Below are 20,830 nucleotides of genomic sequence, written 5' to 3'. Positions count from 1 at the left end.
TACGGACCACAAAAATCTTCTGTACCTCGAATCAGCTAAGCGTCTCACCCCTAGACTGGCTAGGTGGTCGCTATTTTTTACCAGGTTTAACTTTGTGATTACCTATCGTCCTGGGGCAAAGAACACCAAGGCTGATGCACTATCTCGTTGTTTCCCTGGAGGGGGTAATGTGAGTGATCCGGTACCCATTCTTCAAAGAGGAGTGGTTGTTTCTGCGGTACACTCTGTTTTGGAGGGGAAGGTGTTAGAGGCCCAGGGGGACGCCCCGGTCTCTTGCCCCTCAGAGAAATTGTTTGTACCGTTGAACTTACGTTTCGAATTATTAAAGGAACATCATAATTCGGCACTTGCTGGGCACCCGGGTAGTAAAGCAACCTTGGAAATATTGTCTCGTCGTTTTTGGTGGCCAAGGTTGCGTCAGGATGTATTGGATTTTGTGTCTTCTTGTTCTACCTGTGCGCGCGCAAAAGTTTCACATACACGTCCTGCAGGGTCTCTATTACCACTCGTCATTCCCAATAGACCGTGGACACATCTGTCAATGGATTTTATCACTGACTTACCTTTGTCTGCGGGTAAAACAGTTATTTTGGTAGTAGTGGACAGGTTTAGCAAAATGGTACACTTCATTGCGTTACCCGCACTACCTAATGCTAAGACTCTTGCTCAGGTATTCGTCAGTGAAATCGTGAAGCTTCACGGGGTCCCCTCCGATGTTGTTTCGGATCGGGGTACCCAGTTTATTTCTAAATTTTGGAAAGCTTTTTGTTCTCGTTTGGGGGTACACTTGTCCTTTTCCTCTGCTTTCCATCCTCAGTCGTATGGACAGACTGAGCGTACCAACCAAAACCTTGAGACATATCTAAGATGTTTTGTGTCTGAAAACCAAGAGTTGTGGTCATCATATTTACCGTTAGCTGAGTTTGCCATAAATAATCGTCGTCAGGAATCCACTGGCAAGTCACCATTTCTTGGTGCATATGGTTTTCATCCCCAATTCTGTAACTTTCTGGGGTTCCCGAAGAGGAACGGTTTTCGTCATCTCTTTCATCGGTATGGCAGAAGGTGCAAGCTAACTTGAAAAATATGGGAGGTAAATACAAATGCATGGCTGATAAGAGACGGTCGCCAGGTCCGGACCTAGGAGTGAATGACTATGTGTGGTTGTCTACTAGGAATATTAAATTGAAGGTTCCCTCTTGGAAACTGGGTCCTAGGTTTATTGGCCCTTACAAAATTGTAGCCATCATCAACCCCGTGGCTTTTCGCCTGGAGTTACCTCAGACTTTTAAAATTCATAATGTTTTTCATAAGTCGTTACTCAAAAAATATGTTCCACCTCTAGAACCATCACCGCTGCCACCCCCTCCTGTTGTCGTGGATGGTAACCTAGAATTTCAGATATCCAAAATTGTTAATTCTCGTCGGGTCCGCCGCTCTCTTCAATATCTGGTGCATTGGAGAGGTTACGGTCCCGAGGAAAGAATGTGGGTTCCTGCGTCTGAGGTAAACACCGACAGGTTAGTTCGGGTTTTTCATGCCTCTCATCCTGAGAGACCTGGTCCTGAGTGTCCGGAGGCCCCTCGTAGAGAGGGGGGGTACTGTCACGAGGGTGTCGAGGACCACGCCTGACTCCGTTATACCCGGGGTCAGGAAGTCGCAGCGGTTGGCTGCACGCTCTATTTAAGATAGGGCTGTTTTCCTTATGGTAGCTTTCTGGGTTTGCTTAGCAAACCCTTTTGGCTCACTCAGGGATCCGTAGCTCCTTCTCCTCAGCTGTTCCTTGTCCAGCACTCCCAGACCTCCTTATATTTCTCTCTCACACTTCTCTGGTTGCCAGAGATAGAGCTTCCTGCCTGGACATCTATTCTGACCTTCTGGAGCTGTGTTGCTGCGTTCGCTGGTAGTTGGTCCAGTACGCTACCCTCCAGATCCCTGTTGGACCTTTTTGGTTTATTGTGGTCACCCACCTGGGTGTATGTGTTTGTATGTTTTGTCTGTCCTCTCCCTGGTGTTTCCCTCTTAGTGATAGTGGTGTGGACTAGCGATCCCACCGGCCTGTTCACTATGCAGGGCTCATATTAGGGAAAGCCAGGGTTTAGGCACGTGATCGCCGCACGGGTGAGGAACCCGTCTAGGGACGTCAGGGCAGTCAGGTGCCAGCCGCAAGGTGAGTTAGGGGTCACCACCTTTCCCTCTCCCTTGGGCAGGGCTTTCCCTATTTTCCTCCCTGTGCGTGTCGTCGGTCATTACAGATTTTCATGCAGGACAATGCTCCATCACACGCGTCCAAGTACTCCACAGCGTGGCTGGCAAGAAAGGGTATAAAAGAAGAAAATCTAATGACATGGCCTCCTTGTTCACCTGATCTGAACCCCATTGAGAACCTGTGGTCCATCATCAAATGTGAGATTTACAAGGAGGGAAAACAGTACACCTCTCTGAACAGTGTCTGGGAGGCTGTGGTTGCTGCTGCACGTAATGTTGATGGTGAACAGATCAAAACACTGACAGAATCCATGGATGGCAGGCTTTTGAGTGTCCTTGCAAAGAAAGGTGGCTATATTGGTCACTGATTTGTTTTTGATTTGTTTTTGAATGTCAGAAATGTATATTTTTGAATGTTGAGATGTTATATTGGTTTCACTGGTAAAAATAAATAATTGAAATGGGTATATATTTGTTTTTTGTTAAGTTGCCTAATAATTATGCACAGTAATAGTCACCTGCACACACAGATATCCCCCTAAAATAGCTAAAACTAAAAACAAACTAAAAACTACTTCCAAAAATATTCAGCTTTGATATTAATGAGTTTTTTGGGTTCATTGAGAACATGGTTGTTGTTCAATAATAAAATTAATCCTCAAAAATACAACTTGCCTAATAATTCTGCACTCCCTGTAGAACCGATTACTCAAGTTACAATGGTTTCAACATACAATGGTCCTCCTGAAACCAATTAATATTCTAAAGCTACTTTCACACTTGCGGCAGGACGGATCCGACAGGCTGTTCACCCTGTCGGATTCGTCCTTCCGCTATTTCGCCGTTACCGGACCGCCGCTTCGTCCCCATTGACTATAATGGGGACGGGGGCGGAGCTCCGGCGCAGCACGGCAGTGCACGGCGAAAGCCGCCGGACAAAAACGTCTTGCATGTCCGACTTTTTTAGTCCTGCGGCTTTCGCCGTGCACTGCCGTGCTGCGCCGGAGCTCCGCCCTCGTCCCCATTATAGTCAATGGGGACGGAGCGGCGGTCCGACGGCATGGCGAAATAGCGGAAGGACGGATCCGACATGGTGAACAGCCTGTCGGATCCGTCCTGCCGCAAGTGTGAAAGTAGCCTAACTTGAGGGATTTTTAAATGAAAACTATATCAAAGGTAGATAAACACTTTCGTAAATATTACTCTTGCTTTTTTCAATATTTCAGATAAAAAAAAAAATGGAAATGTTAGTGACAAGTAAGGCTACGTCCACAGATGTGTTTGTAGTTCCAGTAGTCTGTTCCAACAAAGGAACAGAATACCAGAATTGCCATATCCAACATATTCCAGACACCACCGGTGCCTGAAAAATCTTATTCTCTGTAATAGAATGCCAGGTGACCAGCATGAAGACTGGCATTCTGCCAGACAAAATACTACTGCATGCTTAAGTATATCTTGACAATTATATCTCAGGCCATATAGTAATGTTTGGTATTTTATGGTTTCTTCCCAAGTGGCTGAAAAAACCAAAGAACAAGTTTCTCACGTGGGTGGAGCAGTAGTTACGGGCATGACTGCAGTGGCACACAAGACAGTAGAGGGCGCTGGAAATATTGCTGCTGCCACAGGTCTAGTGAAAAAGGATCAGATGGGTAAACAGGTAAGTTAAAAAAATGAGAAGGATCAAGTTCCATGGGTAGAATGTGAAAAGCTGTAGTTTTCATCCCAGGTAAATAAAAGTAAAATGTGCAGAATAAAGACTAATGTAAAATCTTTTCCAAAAGATCATTGTTACTGGTGAAATTTCTACTTTTCTTTTGATCCCTGTCATCACACCATCTTGACAGCAGAAAAAGGATGTGTAGATGAATGACAATTGTGCTGGGTATGGCTAAGATGTTCGATAAGTCTGTCTTATTGTACATGAAAGTGAATGCAAAGCATTTCTTTTCTTTATTATAATCTTTATCAATGAGCAGATTTTATTAGAAATGTCATTTATTAGATCTCACAAATCTATACAAATCTATATCACTGAACAACCTTTATAATGTACAATATTGTGCCTTGAACATCACATATAAGGGTAAGGCCACACGGTCAGGTTTCCTGATGCAAAAGTGGAATCCAAAATCAAGAGTGGATCATAAAAGGAGAGTTAAAGGGAACCTGTCACCAGGATTTTGTGCATAGAGCTGAGGATATGGGTCGCTAGATGGCCGCTAGAACATCTGCAGTACCCAATCCCCATAGCTCTGTGTGCTTTTATTGTGTATAAAAACCGATTTGATACATATGCAAATTAACTTGAGATGAGTCAGAGTTTGAAAATATGACTCTTCTCTGGTCACACAAGTAAGATATGACCCTTTTTATGTTAATTTGCATATGTATCAAATTGTTTTTTTTACACAATAAAAGCACACAGAGCTATGGGGACTGGGTATTGTGGATGTGCTAGTGGCCATCTAGCAACCCATGTCCTCAGCTCTATACCCAAAATCCTGGTGACAGGTTCCCTTTAAGCACAGACATGACTACTCCTTTTTTTTTATTGAGTTAGGGTACATGGACATTAAAAATTTGGAGGTTCCCCACTTGGGACCCTCCTCTATTAGGATTCTGACTATGATTCTGCTGCTGACATGCAGGCATTTGTTACCACTGCCTTAGTTCTCCCCTGTCCATTGAAAAAGTAAATGTGGACTGGACAAACAGAACACACAGGAAACAGTTGACCCTGCCGACAGAAGTAAATATTCCAGAGTCCCTGGTGAAAGATATAAAGATGGCAAAGCATGGACAGTTCATCTGACAGTGAGACAATCCAAATTGTGAAAATCATCTAGCTCCAAAATGTAGAATAAAACGTAACTTTTACGTGGTCAGACTACCCATATACACTATGCACTATGCATTTAGAGTGCATATGTGTAGACTCTTACTCAATGAGGATACTGTTTCGAGACCATGTGAAGGTATATGTAATGGGATCTGATAGAGACCAATAGAACCCTGATACAATGTTGCCATACATGTGAGAGAAACCAAAGAGAACAACCAAATAACAAATAATACAGAGGATGGTATTAGGAGCATGATTTCTATTTTAGCAGATATTTTAGCAGATGATACCAAGCTATGTAGTACTGTACAGTCTATGGAAGATGTCCATAAAATACTAGCTGACTCTGAATGTTTGGACATCCATTTTGTATATACGGTTTAATGTGCATAAATGTAAAGTTCTACATCTAAGCACTAATAATTTACATACATCATATGCCCTAGGGATAGATAGGGAAAGATTTAGGAGTACCTGTTAATCATAGACTAAATAACAGCATGCAATGTCGATCAGCTGCTTCTAAAGCCAGCAGAATATTGCCATGTATTAAACAAGTCATGGACTTGCGGGGCAGGGACATACAGTAATATTACCTCTTTACAAAATCTTTAATTCTACCTCAGAAAGGATGCCCTGGACCTGGAAAAAGTACAAAGAAGAGGAACTAAACAGATAAGGGGCATGGGGGGGTCTTAATTATGAGGAAAGATAAAAATAATTACATTTATTTCATCTTGAGAAGAGACGTCTAAGGGGGGACATGATTCATCTATAAAAATATATAAATGACCTGTATAAACAAAATATGGTAAAAGCTGTTCCATGTAAAATCCCCTCAAATGACAAGGGGGCACTGCCTCCATCTGGAGAAGAAAGTGATCAGTCTCCAGAGGCAACAAGGCTTCTTTACCGTAAGAACTAAATCTGTGGAATATACTTCCTCAGGACGTGGTCACAGCAGGAACAGTGGACAGTTTAAAAAAAAAAGGCTTAGATTCATTTTTAAAATTAAATTACATTAATGCTTATCTAAATGTGTAAAAATCTGGGTCTTACTCCTCTTTCCTAAAATATCATCCCTAACCATCCCTTGGTTGAACTATGTAACTAATTATATACTGTATAAATATTTAACTGTAACAGAAACCTAAGACTCAAGCCAGGGAAATTGTTACGTTGGCACTCCACTCAACGTGCGTCTGTCACAGGTCCTGCACACTGGATCCACTGCCTGCATTCTGATAATTCTTCATTAAACCTCACCTAATGCCGTAGTATTTGAAGGGTTAATCCTCCTCTGGTCCTGTGTGCAGCTGCTAGGCTGTTTCTAATGTGTTGATTAGCTTCTGCTATATATGCCCTGCTGTTTGTCTTATTCTCTGCCTAAGTAATAAGTTCACTAGTCTGCTAGTTCCTGCTAAAGGGTGCTGCATATGATTGTCTGCCCATGTACAGACTTCTGCCTGATACTTGAATTCTGACTCTCCGCTGCATTACCAGACCTATGACAGACATAACAGACTATGAGTTTGCCTATTCCTTCAGTGGTACGCATCGGTGTCTCTTGTCCCCCATGAGTCATCAACAAGTTTTATTTGCTCCATAATTTGTGACTGGCATAATGTAGATTTGAGTTTCTGGCACCCCTACTGAGGTGAGTGCTGTGTGAGATAAGAGCCTGATTGGAGGGAAGAAGAAAGAAACTATCCTGAGAAACCCAGGAGTAAGCATAATTCTTTAATAAAGATATATTACAAAGTTTTTTTTATAATCACCAGTACTTTTCATTTATATCTGGAGGTACACTTTTAGTTTGTACCATCATTAAGAATACATAAAGCCATATCTCAATATGCCCCCTTTAACTGTCACTCTGATAACTATTTGATCATTATTTTTTAATTGACAGCTTCGATGTGTTTGGAGGATATGTTAAAATTAGATTTGCTCATCTTAGGAACGTTTTTTAGATCATGGATTAGGTCATGGATCCAGTGCTTATTGTCTGGAAGATACCAGCTAGTAGAATGGATTACTAATCTTAATGTTTACTGGCTACACATTGCAATTAGCTTGAGAAAAAGCATCTCCATGTAAATCGATAAAATTAAAGGGGTTGTCCACTTTTTTTATATTGATGACCTATTCTCAGGATAGGTCATCAATATCAGATTGGTGGGGGTCCAACTCCCATCACCACCAATAATCAGCTGTTTGAAGAGAATGCAGCGCTCGTTTATCTGCTCACCGTCACAACTGCAGCAGTGAGCAAGTGCAATTTCAACTATGCCGTCCCCATTCACTTCAATGGGATGGCTCCTTCCTTTTCAAGTGAAGAGAACAGAGAAGTATGAGCATTGCCTTCTGTTCAAACAGCTTATTGGCAGGGGGGTCACTTGTTGGACCTCTGTCAGACTGGTATTTATGACCTATCCTGAGAATATTCGTAAAGAACAAGATCGACACTCGCACTGATGAATAATCTTGCAAATTTATTCAGTCACATATTACATCATAGTGACGCATTTCAGCAACTCAGTGCTTTCATCAGACTGTGTGTATACATCTTACCACTAGCTCTGATATATATACAAATAAGTACAAAGGAAATGACATCACATTATTTCGTTAGACTCCTCCCACAGCTGAATTTCTACAGAGTATAAGTAAATCAATACAATCCCACAGGTGAAGTGTATTTTCCGAAACATCTAGTTTCGCTATAGAAAAAAACGAAAGAGAAGGAAACATGGTTACAGATAGTCGCATCATATGAAACCACTAACATTGTAATCTCGATTTAGGCCTTTCGAATCCATGGTTTGTAATCGATGGATCCAATATGCCTCTCTTTTTAAAAGCAATTTATTTCTGTCACCACCGCGTCGAGGTAATGAGACACTTTCTATGACCTGATAGCGTAGTTGTGATATGGTATGCCCCTTTTGGTGGAAATGGTACGGTAGTGGGAGTAACAGATTCTCTTTTCTAATAGTCGATTTATGCTTGCTCAATCGATCTTTGATTCTCATGGAAGTTTCCCCCACATACAATGAACTGCAGGGGCATTTCAGGATATAAATAACGAATCGACTATCACAGATGAAGACTCCCCTGATTGGGATTAGTTGACCAGAATGCGGATGTGAGAAATGGCTACCCTTAATGACACTCCAACAATTCACACAATTTAAGCATGGGAATGTGCCTTGTCTCTGGGTGGATAATGTAGTTTGTCTAGGGCTAATTTTATTACTGCCTATATCTGCTCTAATTATCTTATCACGTAGATTATCTGCTCTTTTGAAGCATATCATCGGGGGTCTCTGGAATTTGTCAATTTGAGGATATGATCTGGAAATTATCTGCCAATTCTTGTTAACAATGATTTTGACCCTTTGGATCCAAGGGTGATATTTAACCACCAATGGGACCCGTGGTAATTTTATCGATTTTACCTCCTGTGGACCCTCAAGTCTATTCCTCTACTCATCTAGTAGCTGTCTAGAGTAACCCTGCTTTAGAAATGTATTGGTCATTTCATCTAGCCTGGTTGTAAGGGTATCTGAAATACTAACAATCCGCTTAACCCGCTGATATTGTGAAAAGGGGATAGATTTTTTTGTAGACACCGGATGGCTAGGACACAAAACCTAATTCTTAACCTGTCATCGAAAAGTTTAAGTCCGGCCCAGATGAACTTATTAATGAAAGGTTTAAACTTTAGTCCAACTGGGAACCTGGACACATTCACTTTTGACATGGACCTGCAACGATTCTTTCGCAATATGCGTCTCAAAGCGCATTTTCACCAAGAAAAACAGGTTCCACAGTCAAATGTTCCCACATGGAATGTTCCTACATTGATCGATTTTGATCATGATATACTGTACTAACTTTGGGACAGTTTGGTATGAGAATGAAAAGCGGTTTCATGCCGCCTAAATCTCACCATCCAGTTGAGACTTTTATTAATTTAGTTCAATGTGATGTGGATACCTTGTTGCAACAATGTAAGCAAGGAAAACTTAATATCAGACACAACTTAAGCACAGAGGAAAAACACGCCCTTAATCATATGTTGGATGACAAATCCTTGATATTTAAACCAGCCGATAAGGGGGGTGCCCTGGTGGTCATAGATAAAGAATACTATTTAACTGAGGTTTTGAGTCAATTGAATGACACCCATACATATCAGATATAACAAATCGATCCAGTCTTTCAAATTAAGGCAGCAATTCAGGGGGTAGTCGCGCGGGCGAGAGAGAATGGAGTCATTGATGCAAAATTATGCGATTTTCTGATTAAGAAACTGATTCACTTAAATAATGATATTGTAGACGTACTACTGAAAGATATGTTTAACTGCCTAAATAAAGTACGTTAAAAACACATTATTAAATAAAGTTAAAATTAAATCTCCACACAAGTAGGCTTGATAGGGTGGATTGGAAAGTATCAGACTATAATATTGCTGATTCCAAAAGACACCCTACCACTAGGACTCCTTTATGTTTAGGAGTATATGAATGTTATTGTAAATCCTCTGTAGTTCCTAAAGGATCCTTCTCACACCACACATCACAGGGCTGTGGACCCCTTGAACAATGTAGTGTTGGATCCCGCACAGGGATAGTGGATCCCTAATCTGTTCGCTATCCGAACAAACTCCTTTATGTTTAGGAGCAATTGGTCAAGTAGAACAAGTAGTGCGGTAATCCTAAAAGGATATCAATGGCACAGTGTGTGCAGGGCTGTGAACCCTGTAAACATTAGCTATAAAGGATACCGCCCTTAGAGGATTTATCCTATTAGGCTCAAGATATGAAAGCAAAAGTCAGTCAGCATATGTGTCATACGCTGCAATGAATTGCTCGACGCGTTTCCCTATCCAACTAAATGTTGGTATATTCATCAGGAGCATTTACCCAAGTGCTTAGCTAGCACCATATACTGTAACCCTGATGGTGGGTATACAGCAAAAATGCACAGCACATAGGAATTAACTGACTAAAGAGACGCTGCACGCTTCTGATGCCGTGCGTGCAGCGGCGAGCCTCCGGCATATATTGGCCGTTGTGTTTATTGTTCTTATACACATTCTTACACATTAGTACCACCCACAGGGTTTTGTAAAAACAACCAATAAACACGTACAATACACTCAGACACTCCCACACAAAATCCTCCCCTCTGCCTGTGACACAATTACCTTACACAATGGGTTAATGTAATTATCACAGGCAGGAAAATACACCGTTTTATATAATGTCTTCTGTCCTGGAGACAATTGGGGAGTAATTCAATTATCTCTAGCTTCGGTCTGAGGGCATTCAATTATTAGGTGAATGGCACTCAGACTACACGAATACAGTTCAATTGCCATGGAGTTTAAGTTTAGCATGGGCTGATGAGAGGGCCCATAATCCTGGGGCAAGAGGCTGGCAACCAGGCTTCTCCAGCATCCAGTGGCGAGGTTGGTTTCGCCACATTTAATTCAATTATCTCTCAGGACAAAGGGAAATCACCAATACACACGTGGAGACAATAGGACAGACATCACTACTCAAATATACAATGTCCCAACCATTACAGTAAACATAGACATTTAACATATCCCCAGATGGCTTGGATCTGAGCGCTCAATATATCCAAACAGCGCTCAGATGCCACAAACACAGTCAAATCGCCATGGGGTTTAAGTTTAGTATGGGCTGAGAGAGGGCCCATAATCCTGGGGCAAGAGGCTGGCAACCAGGCTTCTCCACCTCCCAGTGGCGAGGTTGGTTTCGCCACATTTCTCCCCTTTTCCAAACAGACTAACAGGGTATCTGACCTTCTGCCGGTCAGTGCTCTTGTTAGTCCAGCAGCCCACCCACAAAATGGAAACAGCAGTACAGCCCACCCACAATAAATGGTAACTACACCTGAGCAAGGGAGAAACCTGTCCATGTCCATGTGACTCACTACGGCTGTGTGGGGGACTGGTAGACTGCCTTGGTGGGTTGCTGAGTGGGCAGAGACCAGCGGTACTTTGCCCTGGTGCCAGCGCTACCACGGAAGAATCCTGGTTGAAGCCTGATTGTTGGAGGGGGAGACCGACTGTCTCCACTTTGGCTAAACAGCCCTGTTGCTGGGACACAGGACCGACTGTCCCTACCCCCTGGGCTGTAAGTGCAGAGACTACGGTCCCATCTGCACGGTTGTGGGGCTTACTGTCTCTTACTGGTACGTTAAGCTGCCGCTGGGGAGAGGGGGTAACAAGCTCCTCTCCCATACATACTTCCAGCCGCTGGGGAGGGCGACCGACCGTCTACGCTCCCTATACAGTGACCTGCTGCTGGAGAAAGGAGACTGGGCTCTCTATTCCCTGCTGGGCACTCTGCCGCTGGGGTGGGAGGACAAAGCTCTCCTCTCCCAATAAAACACTCTGCTGCTGGGGGACAGGACCGACTGTCTCTGCCCCCTGTAACTCAGCCTGGCACTGAGGAATGGAAACTGGGCTCCCAATTCCCAATAAATCACATTGCCGCTGGGGGACAGGACCGACTGTCTCTGCCCCCTGTAACTCAGCCTGCCGCTGGGGAATGGAGACTGGGCTCCCAATTCCCAATAAATCCCATTGCCGCTGGGGGACAGGACCGACTCTCTCTGCCCCCTGTAACTCAGCCTGCCGCTGGGGAATGGAAACTGGGCTCCCAATTCCCAATAAATCACATTGCCGCTGGGGGACAGGACCGACTGTCTCTGCCCCCTGTAACTCAGCCTGCTGCTGGGGAATGGAGACTGGGCTCTTAATTCCCTGCAGGATCGGTGGAGAGACCTCGGTCCCATCTCCACCAGCCCCCTGGGGTTCTTCCCATTAAACCTCCACAATATCCTCCCAGCTGAAGGGCTCTGGACCTGGGTCTGACACTCTGCTCTCTCGCTGAGCCTTCCCAATGGAGTGGAAGAGATCTCGGTAGTCCTGCTCCAGTTCCCACTCCAGAGTTGCTAGGTGAGCCAGGTCTTTCTCTACCTCATGGGGGTCACCCCAATCCTGCCTAGCCTCCCTCTCATAGAAAATGTCCTGAAGTCCGGACTGTGCAGGGCTCCCGAAGTCAGTCTCTGCAAAGGACTCCCATAACAAGCCAGGACCATCAAACTCCTCTCCCTCTGGCTTGTCATGCTCAGCTGTCCAGGGTATATACTGTGCCATATACCATCAGAGTGCCTGGTAGGCATCCTCCAGCCATAGCTCCTGCCATACCTGGTGCTCTAGTTCCTTCACCCATTCCTCCAGGGGCTGCTCTCCCAGGAAGGGCATCCGCAGGGCCACTTGCTTCTGCAATCGCTGCTCTTCACTGGGGAGACTCTCGCCTCGCTAGTATTGTACATTATCCAGGGCCTGGTACCAGATGCCTTTCCTTAATGCATCCCGGCTATCCAGGTCTTCCTCATCGTATTCCACTGCTGGTTCCATCCTGCTGCTGTCAGGGTCGCTGTACTGGGACATGCGTTGTTCTCAAATTGTAATTCCAGGGAATGATGTTACTTTGTAGCTGTACTTCTGGGCTGTGAGAACAATCCCGCCGCTTGCCACCAATTGTAACGGCACCCCCGGACATAAAAAGGGTTAAAACCGTTTAGTCGATCTTCCCCTTCCAGAGCTACAGGCATAGCTACTTACAGAACACCAAACTCCCGAACGGCATACAAGGGAATGCTCCAAACTCCCGAACGGAACCTCACAAATAGCTGCTAGCAGACAAATAGGAAACGCACCCAAGCGGCTTACACTCCTAGCAATCAGTCTCTAACAGCATACAGTGAATCCCCCCAAGAACGAGACCAAGCTCCGTGTTGAGGGTAAAGCAGTGGACAGCCAGAGATGTGTGTTTATTGTTCTTATACACATTCTTACACATTAGTACCACCCACAGGGTTTTTGTAAAAACAACCAATAAACACGTACAAAACACTCCCACACAAAATCCTCCCCTCTGCCTGTGACACAATTACGTTACACAATGGGTTAATGTAATTATCACATCAGGAGAATACACAGTTTTATAAAATGTCTTCTGTCCTGGAGACAATTGGGGAGTAATTCAATTTTCTCTCAGGTCAAAGGGAAATCGCCAATACACACGTGGGGACAATAGGACAGAAGTCACTATTCAAATATACAATGTCACAACCATTACAGTAAACATAGACATTTAACATATCCCCAGATAGCTTCGGTCTGAGTGCATTCAATTATTAGGTGAATGGCACTCAGACTACACAAATACAGTTCAATTGCCATGGAGTTTAAGTTTAGCATGGGCTGATGAGAGGGCCCATAATCCTGGGTCAAGAGGCTGGCAACCAGGCTTCTCCAGTACCCAGTGGCGAGGTTGGTTTCGCCACATATGCTATCCGGTCATAGAAAGTGTCTCATTACCTACTCCCACTACCGTACCATTTCCACCAAAAGGGGCATACCATATCACAACTACGCTATCAGGTCATAGAAAGTGTCTCATTACCTCGACGCGGTGGTGACAGAAATAAATTGCTTTTAAAAAGAAAGGCATATTGGATCCATTGATTACAAACCATGGATCCGAAAGGCCTAAATCTAGATTACAATGTTAGTGGTTTCATATGATGCGACCTGTAACCATGTTTCCTTCTTTTTTTTTTTTTTCTATAATGAAACTAGATGTTTCGGAAAATACACTTCACCTGTGGGATTGTGTTGATTTACTATTACTCCGTAGAAATTCAGCTGTGGGAGGAGTCTAATGAAATAATGTGATGTCATTTCCTTTGTACCTATTTGTATATATATCAGAGCTAGTGGTAAGATGTATACACACAGTCTGATGAAAGCACTGAGTTGCTGAAAACGCGACACTATTATGTAATATGTGACTGAATAATTTCTCAAGATTATTCATCAATGCGAGTGCCGGTCTTGTTCTTCACGAATTGTCTATTGGGATTCCTGCCCGCAGACACATGCACCGCCAAACTATTCGAGCAGTGCCGACCTTTTTTGGACATACGCTATCCTGAGGATATGTCATCAACAGAACAAAATGCGTACAACCCTTTTAAGTAGTTCACATTTGTCCTTAAAATATAAGTTGGTAAACTGGTTTGTTTTGTTGCCAAACATGACGGACTTTGTAAATGTATAGTCCAAAATGTCTTTTGAGAGTAAGGAATCTTACAAATGTAATAATATCCAGTAATGTATTGAAAATATTAAAATGGGTAGACCACAAAACTGAGTCTTAGGCCCATTCCCATTTTTAGTCCCTTGCTCCTGGAGATGGGAAGCCTGTATGTGTTTACACTGCCATCTTGGGTTCTATATAGCATTTTAGGTCATTTGACACTATTTTTTGCTTTTGTTATGCTTTTGTTTTACACCTGACAAAAATTATTTGTCAGAATGTACAGGACTAATGCATTTGTAGAACTATTTAAAAATTTGCTAAAAAAAAAATAAGATGGAAAAAGCTTCAAGGCTACAGCTTCCGCATATGAAATGATACAAAGCACATTGAGTTGGCACAGTTAGATATGATTCAGATGAAGTGTCTGGTGTGAGACATGGCAAGTTTCAATAGCTGGCACAAGAGTGGCAAGCCCTCCATCTTCATGTCACTGGAATTATTGTACTGAGCAGATGAACAGCACCAAAGCATCAGTGACCTCGTCATTAGCAGCAGAGACAACAGGAGCCTGCCGTTTGGCCTTGCAAAAAGTCACAGGGTGATAGTAATGGCAGTTGTGGAGGGACTGAACTGAACAGATGCAATGATTTACAGCACAGATTTCAATGTGTTAGAGGCAAGGCTTTTATTAGATCGGTATTGGCTCCTAATTAATGAAGATTAGGATCTTGAATGTGTATATGAATCCATTAGTCTGAATAACGTATGTGCTGGATATGAGTCAGCCCTGACAAATCTATTTGTTTTATCTCGAAGCTGATGTAATGACCTTCAGCAACTGAGCCCGTAGCAATAGCTGCTGATGTTGACCCGCTGTTCTCATGTTGTGCAGTTTATAGCAATTATAAAGGACTGGGGAAAATTAGCTACCAGGATTCTGTAGCATTGAAACATTATGGTGGATAAATAATGCATTTCTGTTAGATTAAGTACAGGCAAATGAAATGGCAATTTAATAGATGCGTTCTTAAGTAGTATTTTAATCTGTAGCTAAGAGTCACCATCTGCGCTTTAAATCTTACCACTGATTTGAATACAATTTGCTAAAGTACATGACTGAGCCAGAACTCACATGAATCTTTGTCTTCGTCTATATCCATCCCTATTTTTCTAGTAGTAAAATAAAGCCCATTTATTGAAAAGGGCACCCATGTGGATAAAGAAATTCCAGTGGCAAAAAATTATTGGAGTAAATAAAATAAAACTCCGACAAGAAATGTATTCTAACGTACAACCAGTTTAAATAACGATATCAATGTTCATTAAAGGGCATCTGTCATCAGATTTGTACCTATGAAACTGGCTGACCTGTTACATGTGCGCTTGGGAGCTGAAGGCACCTGTGTTGGTCCCATGTTCATATGTACCTGCATTGCTGAGAAAAATGATGCTTTAATATTTGAAAATGAGCAAATTTAGGTGTAATGGGGGGGGGGGGGGGGGTTGCCGTTACACCTAGAGGTTCTGCTAACTCTACAACTTCCACATCCTCTGCACTTTGATGGACAGGACCAGGCAGTAAAAAGTCATCATGCCTAGCCCTGACTTCTCCTAAAGTCAAAGTGCAGAGAGAGCGGAGCCTCTAAGTGTAACGGCAACACCCTCATTGCTCCTAATGGCTCATTTGCATATATTAAAACATCATCTTTCTCAGCACTGTGGGCAGATGAGCTTTAACTCATTACCACTGCATGATACAGAATAGTATATGGAAAATAGGATCAGAGGTGTAACACATCTCCGAAAACAGTCACAACTAGTGATTCAGCTGCTTCGCTGAATTTCACAAAGAAATTTGATTTGTTACAAATTACTTTATCACGAATTGCATTCCACTGATGAAGTCACCACGCCTGGTCAGCGTGGTGACGTCACACGTCACAGTGCACAAAACTTTAAGCGCTTTCTTTCATGAAGATGGCCACGACGGCCTATCAGCGAGCCAATGGATGAGGTTAGTATGTTTTTTTTTACCACCATTTCAGGAAAAAGAGATTCATTACCACGAAGAGGGAGGAAATTTGGCTTCATGGTGAATCAAATTTTTCATGAAATTCAGATTGAAGTCAATTCACTTGACTTTGATTCGCTGATCTCTAATCATAACTGTAGAGTGGAATCATAATAACACTAATATATAGAAATTCTCTTGATGCATTGGACATTTTACATTTTGATACATTAAAAGAGTTGTCCGGTTTATAAAAATGAATAGCCTTTTCTAATGATAGGCCACCAATATCAGATCAGTTGTCTGGCTCCGGCTGATCAGCTGTTCGAAGGGGACACAGAGCTCCAGTGAGCCCCTGTTTACCAAGCATAGCTCTGTAGTTTTTAGACTGAGGGGCTTCATAGCGACACGTGTCACAGAAAAGTTGCAAGATAAAAAGATACTGTATGTGCAACTTGCTGTCGCGTGACGGTCATTGACAAGTGGCAAGTGACGATTTGGGATGTCGTTTAGTGACACCAAACAATAATGACTACATTTTGCAGTTTACTGAAATAGTTGCTAGTTTGCCCCTAGAGCATTTACACTGTTAATGAATGTGGTGGTGACTAACGATAAGCAGTCAGGTAGAAGTGTCCGATCCATAGAAATTAGTAATTTATCACTCCTTGTTATATTACTACTTGCTATTATATTCAGCTTCAAAGGGGTTGTCTAAGTTTTTTTTTTTTTTTGTATGTTTCTAAGGGGTTTTCAGTTCACTTCATCTACAGTGGCCCTGTTCTCCTAGTTAGCTGAGTGGCACATGACCTGTGATGTTAGCTTCTTTCCCTGCTCTGATAGCGTTCCGTGCACAAGCCTGAGGGAACAGAAGGGAGCCGGTCTGCCTCTGTGCACAGTACCTCACTGTGAAGGCTGTGCTAGTTTGAGCACTGCCAATCTGCTGGCTTAGCCATCTGCCCTGTGTCTCCTCTCCCACTGGATTCTTAAGCAAAGTTTAACCCCTTCTACCATCAGCCGCACAGACTTAGGGTTGGAGGCTCGGCCTCAGGTACTGAGCAGCTGCACGGTTTCCTCTTCTCCAGGCAGGAAAGGATCTTTCCTCCCTCCTTACCCTGACAAAGCTGGAGGAATTCCCTCCTCTGAAAATCCTGTGTGTAACAGCAATGTCTATGTACTGAACAGATGAGACTTGTAGTCCCACACACACAACATGAATATCCCAGCAGTCAGACTGCAGACAGGGCAGCAATTTTATGATTTTATGAGGAAACCGGTTTAAATTACACCAGGAATCTACACCAGCTCCTTACTAGTATATATTTCATACTCTGCTGCAAAAACTTCCTAAGATGTATCTAAATTAAGGGGTTATCCCAAGAAAAGTATTACTATGCAATGAATTAAATGAAGTATTGTTCGAATATACATTCAAAATAATATTAATTTGTATGAACATTAAATTTTCATCTCTGTTAGTGCCTTTGATGTCTATTCTTCTGGTTCACCTTGTCTTGCATTTAGTGATGGACTAACATACTTCAGTGCTCCCTTCCCCTTTCTCTGCGCCTACTCCCTTCCCTTCTCCTCTTTGCTAGCATAGTGATCTCATGAAGAAGCAGGCCCAGACACCTTTCATTCATTCATCACCACTTCTAAATTTATAGAAGTACATAGCTATATCTCTCTCTAGACAATGGCGAAGGAAATTACATTACATACCATTTATACAGTGTCGGACTGGCCCACCAGAGTATCAGAGGATCCTTTGGTGGGTCCAGCCTATGAAGCCATAAATTTAGGGCTGCCTTTGGAGTTAATAACCGGCCACTAGGGTCTATGTCTTAGGTTTTGAAGTAATTAGACTGTATGGCTGACATGAGGAGTTGGGCCCTGAGAATAATGTCCTCTGGTGGGCCCAAAGGACACCATTCATTTTTTGACGGGAAATGACATAGGTGTCTCCCAAAAGATAATAAGACGATGTACAAGAGGCATTATTGTGGGGAAAAAAAAAATTCTCAGCATTTATTTACATTTGAGCAAAAAGTGTCCAGTCCAAAATTATTCATACCCTTCACAAACTGTCACAATCTGTGGGAAAATCAAAAGTTCTATACCATTCCAAATAGTCAAAGCTGTTCTAAAGCATCCTAATTACCCTGATTAATTGGGAACAGCTGTTTTAATTAACTCAACAGGTGAAAAACAGCAGCTCTCTGCAGTTGGTTTGTGGACAGTCATGGCTAAGGCCTCTTTCACACTTGCATTGTCCGGATCCGGCGTGTACTCCACTTGCCGGAATTACACGCCGGATCCGGAAAAACGCAAGTGTACTGAAAGCATTTGAAGACGGAACCGTCTTCCAAATGCGTTCAGTGTTACTATGGCACCCAGGACGCTATTAAAGTCCTGGTTGCCATAGTAGTAGTGGGGAGCGGGGGAGCAGTATACTTACCGTCCGTGCGGCTCCCGGGGCGCTCCAGAATGACGTCGAAGCGCCCCATGCGCATGGATGACGTGATCCATGTGATCACATGATCCATGAGCTTGGGGCGCCCTGACGTCACTCTGGAGCGCCCGGGGAGCCGCACGGACGGTAAGTATACTGCTCCCCGCTCCCCACTACACTTTACCATGGCTGCCAGGACTTTAGCGTCCCGGCAGCCATGGTAACCACTCTGAAAAAGCTAAATGTCGGATGCGGCAATGCGCCGAAACGACGTTTAGCTTAAGGCCGGATCCGGATCAATGCCTTTCATTGGGCATTAATTCCGGATCCGGCCTTGCGGCAAGTGTTCCGGATTTTTGGCCGGAGCAAAAAGCGCAGCATGCTGCGGTATTTTCTCCGGCCAAAAAACGTTCCGTTCCGGAACTGAAGACATCCTGATGCATCCTGAACGGATTTCTCTCCATTCAGAATGCATTAGGATAATCCTGATCAGGATTCTTCCGGCACAGAGCCCCGACGACGGAACTCTATGCCGGAAGACAAGAACGCAAGTGTGAAAGAGCCCTAAGACAAAGGAGCTCAGTAAGGACCTGCAGCTGCGCATTGTGGCTGCTCACAAGTCAGGAAGGGGCTACAAGGCCATTTCTAAATGTTTTCAAGTTCCAGTGGCTACAGTGCAAAGTGTTATTAAAAAATAGAAGATGTTCCGCACTGTGGAAAATCTCAGGGGACGTGGTCGGAAGCCAAAAGTGACACCTGTGCTAGCCAGGAGGATAGTTGGAGAGGTAAAAAAGAATCCAAGGATCACCACCAAGGCCATCCTGGTGAATCTGGGCTCTGCTGGTGGCAATGTCTCAAGGCAGACAATCCAACGGACACTGCACACTGCTGGGTTCAACGGATGCAGATCAAGGAGGACGCCACTTCTCCAGATAAGGCACACAAAAGCTTGCTTGGCCTTTGCAAAAGCTCATCTGGACAAAGAAGAAGACTTCTGGTCTTCTGTGTTATGGTCAGATGAAACAAAAATTGAATTGTTTGGTCACAATGATGTTTCCTTCATTTGGCGTAAAAAAGGAGAAGCCTTTAACCTTTAAAGAACACCATCCCCACTGTCAAACATGGTGGTGGGAGCCTAAAGCTTTGGGGGTGTTTTTCAGCCAATGAACCAGGGAACCTAATCACAGTAAACGGCACCATGAAAAAAGAGCAATACATGAGGAGTCTCAACGACAACATCAGGCAGTCTGGAGAGAGAGAGAAACTTGGCCTTGGGCACCAGTGGACATTTCAGCATGGCAATGACCCAAAACACACAGCAAAAGTGGTGAAGAAATGGTTAGCAGACAACAACATTAATGTTTTGGAGTGGCCCAGCCAGAGTCCAGACTTGAATACAATTGAGAATCTGCGGAGGGAGCTAAAGATCAGGGTGATGGCAAGAAGACCCTTCAACCTGAAAGATTTGGAGCTCATTGCTAAAGATGAATGGGCAAAAATACCTGTGGAGACATGCAAAAAGCTGGTCTGCAATTATAAGAAGCGTTTGATTGCTGTAATAGCCAATAAAGGCTTTTTTATTGATTATTGAGAAGGGTATGAATAATTTTGGACTGGACACTTTTTGCTCAAATGTAAATAAAAGCTGAGAATTTTTTTTTTTTTTCCGCCACAATAATGCCTCTTGTACATCGTCTTATTATCTTTTGGGAGACACCTATGTCATTTCCCATCAAAAAATTACTTGCTGGTTGAATAAAAGTAAATTTAAGTCAAAATTTGCCAGGGGTATGAATAATTATGGGCAGCACTGTATATCTGGGGCTATATGTGAGGAACTATTTTTTATGCAGGAGAGGAAGGGTGATGACCTGCTGCCCACTCACGGAAAAGAAATAAAGAGTTTTACATTAATTGGATAATGCCTTTAAGATGCATGTACTTCTTAATTTGGGTTTATCTTAAACCAGCATTTTTTATTTTTATTTTTTGTTTTTTGTTTTTTCTGGGACAGGTTGAAGTTGTTATTCATATTTTTTGGGATGCATGTAATTTATTAAAGGGAATGTGTCATCAGAAAATGACCTATTGTTTAAAACAGGTTTTTATGTTTTATTTTTTTAGATATTTATTAGTGTTGGGCGAGCATGCTC

At 43.1% G+C, this 20,830-nt stretch overlaps 1 protein-coding gene across 1 annotated transcript in view; it reads left to right on the top strand.

The window, feature by feature from the left end:
* SNCA (synuclein alpha) overlaps nucleotides 1–20,830 on the top strand; it is a 163,934-nt gene that overhangs the window by 14,758 nt on the left and 128,346 nt on the right. The window contains exon 4 of the mRNA XM_040420482.1: nucleotides 3,726–3,871. Coding sequence (XP_040276416.1) covers nucleotides 3,726–3,871 — 146 coding nt within the window. The remainder of the gene's footprint in view (nucleotides 1–3,725; nucleotides 3,872–20,830) is intronic.

The sequence above is a fragment of the Bufo bufo genome, chromosome 2, assembly GCF_905171765.1.
Source record: "Bufo bufo chromosome 2, aBufBuf1.1, whole genome shotgun sequence".
Lineage (NCBI taxonomy): Eukaryota > Metazoa > Chordata > Amphibia > Anura > Bufonidae > Bufo > Bufo bufo.
Note: the sequence above shows the minus strand (reverse complement) of the source record. Positions and strands in the feature narration are given on the sequence as shown.